The 4,326-nt window shown below is 52.5% G+C and overlaps 1 protein-coding gene across 1 annotated transcript in view; it reads right to left on the bottom strand.

Moving 5' to 3' along the window:
- Positions 1 to 4,326, bottom strand: part of SLC41A1 (solute carrier family 41 (magnesium transporter), member 1) — an 11,667-nt gene that overhangs the window by 2,384 nt on the left and 4,957 nt on the right. Inside the window, exons 2-7 of the mRNA XM_009073267.1 lie at positions 3,960 to 4,067; positions 2,107 to 2,178; positions 1,504 to 1,648; positions 1,265 to 1,411; positions 399 to 546; positions 226 to 305 (exon numbers count right to left, since the gene is read on the bottom strand). Of these exons, the coding sequence (XP_009071515.1) occupies positions 226 to 305; positions 399 to 546; positions 1,265 to 1,411; positions 1,504 to 1,648; positions 2,107 to 2,178; positions 3,960 to 4,067 (700 nt within the window). The remainder of the gene's footprint in view (positions 1 to 225; positions 306 to 398; positions 547 to 1,264; positions 1,412 to 1,503; positions 1,649 to 2,106; positions 2,179 to 3,959; positions 4,068 to 4,326) is intronic.

Consider the following 4,326-nt stretch of genomic DNA (forward strand, 5'->3'; position numbering starts at 1 on the left):
CTGGGCTCCTGGAAAATGTGTCTTTTAGGGAACAGACTCTGCAGCCAAAGGGTGGCACTGGGGGAGCCATACTAGAGTCAAACCACCACATCTCACTGGCATCCAGAAGAGAATTACTGTCCTTAACCTGCCTGAAATAAGGCAGATGGGACAATCCCAAGAGTTTCCAATTCTGTTTGCCAAGAGCCTCCAAGAGCTCCAAACCCCAGAGTGGAAAGGACTCACCATTGATAACAGGTGTGAACACAGCCATGCCAGCAAAGTTTGGATCTGAGACTGTCCTGTCCAGAATCAACCCCCCAACGCTGCAGGGGGAAGATGGAAGAGGTCAGAGCTGGAATCCTCACTCAGGGTGAGTGAGTCTGTGCCTGGCAGAGGAACCCTCCCCTGGCTCCCACCTGCTGATGGCCATGGCAATGATGACAGGCTCCCAGCCCGAGTACAGCACCTCCCTGGTGGCTGAGTTCCTCTTGGCAATGATGATCCAGATGGGCAGCAGAGCTATGAAGAAGGCACAGACCAGGGGATTCACGTAGGCTTTGCTCTCTGAGTGGGAAAGAAGAACAGGTATCAAGGACACATCCTGCTGCAGGGAGGAAGGGCAGAGAAACTGGGCCAGTTCTGTCCCAGCTCTGCAGGACATGGTGTTTCCTTCTCTGGGTCGACTCACAGGGGTGGGAGTGTAACACTATGGAGCACAGAGGTGTGAGCACAACACTTGGATCTGTTCATCCGCAGATCCGAGTGAGATCTCTTCAATTCCAACTGCTCATTCCCACTTCCTGCTCCTGGGGGAGATCTCCCAGTGCTCCTTCACCTCTGGATGAACCTGGCTGAGTCACATCCCTTCCATCCCAGCCGGGGGAAGGAAGGCGGAGGGGAAGGAGGAGGAAGTCTAGAGTCTCCAGCTGCAGCTCTGCTCTGAGCATCCCCAGCTGGGGCTGACAGCACAACAGATGGATCCAAAGCTTCCTCCTCCCACTGCTCCAGCCAAGCCCTGGCACTTGGAAGGGGACAACTGCTCCCTTACCACTTCACCCAGGGAGAAGGAAGTGTGCAGGGCCCTGCCAACACTGTCTGCAGCTACAAGGCAGTGAGAAGGTAAATTTCCTCCCCTTATCAGTCTGCCTAGGTCTCACTAGATGGGGTAGTTCCAGACCAGGAATCCTACACACCCCAAGAACAGAAAGGGTGAACTGAAAAGGGAGATGCAGCAGCACATGGAAGGACCAGGGAGAGGCAAAGGCCTCTTGCTGCTCCTCACCCAGTTCCTTGTACAAGCCCCAGCTGATCCCTGAGAGCAGAGCCAAGGTGATGAGATCCCCCAGGCTGGCAGCAATCGGCGTGGCCACGTTGTCAGGATTGATCCCCATCTTCCTGGATCCAACGATGACACCAATCATAATCATACCTACAGCCACAGACAGAAGAGAACCAGGATGAGGCCGAGGGCAGCTCAGCAGCTCAGCAAGAGGTGCACAGAGGGTGTGCAGGGTCTCTCACCCAGGACAAGGGAAGCAATGAAGGCAGTAGCCACACTGCTGGCACACAGCAGCACAGCGTGGTCGATGCTGAAATGCCCATCAGGGATCCATCCAAACACCACCGCGGCGATCGAGGCCAGGAAGCCAACCACGGTGGCCTGAACCTGCAAAGGGAAACTAGAGGGTCACCAGGAGACCAAAACAGTCCCAGGGTGAGGGAAGAGGTTGCCCAGAGAAGCTGTGGCTGCCCCAGGAAGTGTCTGAGACCATGTTTGGAGCAACCTGGGCTAGTAGAAGGCATCTCTGCCCATGGCAGGAGGTGGAACGAGAATAGCTTTAAGGTCTTTCCAATCAAACCATTCCATGAGTCTATTCTATAATTCTAAGAGTGGCACCACCCAGGGTATCATTTCACACGGATTAGAATCCAACAGGAAAACACCAAGTCTAACCTGCAGGACAAACCATTAAGGTAAGACGACTAAGGGGCAAGAAGGTGCCACTTGCCTCCCCATTAGACACACAATATTGACTGTCCATAGCATACCCTGACGTTTAAACCTACACTTGCCAGAGTTGGGTTTGCATCAGCCACCAAATATTCCCACTTTCTTCTCCTTACCTGTATCAGAGCCATGTTCCCTGTTATCATCTTCCAGAGCTCTTTGTGTGTATCCATTTGGCCAATATTAGCCTGCAAAAGGACATCATATCACCATTAAAGGCTGACAGCACTTTGCACGTGCTAACAGTCAAGTTCCTGCCCTCCAGCTCTGCAAGTGTGTGCCAGGAGCAGGAGAGAACAATGACCTCAGAGCCTCAGCTCTTACAGGAGGGTAATTCAGTAGGGAAGGGGTGGGTGGGTGTACAGCTGGGGCACAGCTCTGTGTGTCACAGCCTGTGACTGTCACCCTGAGTAACTGCAGTGCCTCTTCCAACAGTCACTCTGCTCTTGTCCTCCAAGAAAGCAGCTCCCAGTTCCAGCTTCAGCACCTCCTCCTTCCCAGCTGCAGGAATAGGATGAGCCAGACCCACCACAGAGGGGGTTGGAGGGAGTGTGAAGGGGAATGAGCATCACTAGAAGGATGGAAACGTTGCAAAAGCAACAAGATCTCTGTCCCTGAGCAGTGATTGCTGCTCATTTACTCTCCAAATTCCCTCCACTGCTGCCCCAGCCAAGCCTGGCTCAGGCCCAGCTGGGTCAGGAGGGGAACAGGGGTGCAGAGCCCAGCTGTGCCCCCACTGCCAGGGCAGCACCACGTGGGCACAGGGAACTGGCAGAAAAACCTGCTGTTTTGGTTAAAACTGAGTAAACAAGGCTAATGCCACGTGGAGACTTCCTGAGCTGCCATGGCACAGGGGTCAGCTGGCACTGCTGCAGCTGCAGGAGGTGCTAATCAGGATAACCAGAAGTGATGGAAAGTTGCTTTAATTCCCTGATGGAGGATCCAAAATAGCTCTGAGGAGTCACTGCAGCTGGTTGGGCACAAGTTCTGCTCTTCCCTAGCACTTTTACAGCAAGTTGGAAGGATGGATAAGCAGAGCATATAGATTATTAGAAGCTGATGATGAAGAGGTTCAAACAATCTGAAGGGCTAAATGTGTGTTGGAGCTGTTGGCTGATAGCACCAAACCCCAAACTTCTGCACAACAATACAGCAGCAATTTCCTCCTCTCAGGTTTCCTTGCTGGCCTCCAGCAAAGGAAAACACAACAAGAAAACAAGAAGTCAGTGATCAGCTAATCCCTGTGCTCTCCTTACTGCGTGTGCTGGAGAGCTGCCAGCACTGAGGTGCCCCTGGCTCTGCAGTGAGTTACTCCAGTGGAGAGGAGCAAGGAATGGGGGAAAACCAACAAAAAGTTGCACCTCCAGCACAGGAATTTAAGCTCCATATGAAGCCTGATCTTCAAATTCCAACCACATGGCAATTAGGTTGGGATTAACACAGCTGTAGTCACTGGCAACAGCATTTTAATCCTTGCACTAATGGGAGAGTTTTGCTTTCCTAATTGTGAAAGGATTTTCTGAGGTGCCTTAATGCAGCACTAATGAGAAACTCAGAGGCTGAGACATCACTCTGGGCTGCTTCCCTGTGGAGAGAGCAGGGGAGCCACACTGGGAAGCTCCAGTCAGGCAGGAGCAACCTCCACACACCTGCACGTGGTGAGGGATGGACAGGGCAAGGGGGAGAAGGAGAGTCTGAGAGATTGGCCCATCCCACCATGCAGAGGTACAAGGAGGTTTAGCACAAGGCTGTGGGATCCATGTGGAAGCAGCACAGGCAAAGGAAAGCAGAGGCCCATGAGGCTGATCCCACCCCACTCAGCTCAGGGGCAGGAGGAGGCAGCAGGAGACCAAACTCGTGGCTGAATAACTCCAGGCTCTGGTGGTCACTGTTACAGAGACTTCTGTCTGCACAATCACCAGCCCTTCCCAAACCAGTGTCCTTCTCCCTCAGCTTCCTGGGTACTCACAGCTGTGGACAGACGAGATGCCAGAGTCATCTCCAGGTTCCCCTTCAAGCCCAGCAATGCAGGTACTAAGATAAACACCTCAGTCACGTATTTGAAGACATCCCAGTGCTGCAAGATTAAAGCAAAGAACATGAAATATTTATCCCTGGCCAATGCAAACCTTTGTTCTGGACTCAGTGTCACTTACTCATCACCTGGGCAGACATCCCAGTGCCTTCCCTGCTGCCACACTTGGAATTTTGCAGTGATTTCCTCACTTTTGACATTTGTGTAGCAGTGGTCACATGTTCCTGCTAAACTTCCAGTGAGAAATCCCCCAAAGACTCACCACTGACAAAATGTTTACACACACAGAGGCCAAAATAGG

Source organism: Acanthisitta chloris, unplaced genomic scaffold (genome assembly GCF_000695815.1).
Source record: "Acanthisitta chloris isolate BGI_N310 unplaced genomic scaffold, ASM69581v1 scaffold34834, whole genome shotgun sequence".
Classification (NCBI taxonomy): Eukaryota; Metazoa; Chordata; class Aves; order Passeriformes; family Acanthisittidae; genus Acanthisitta; species Acanthisitta chloris.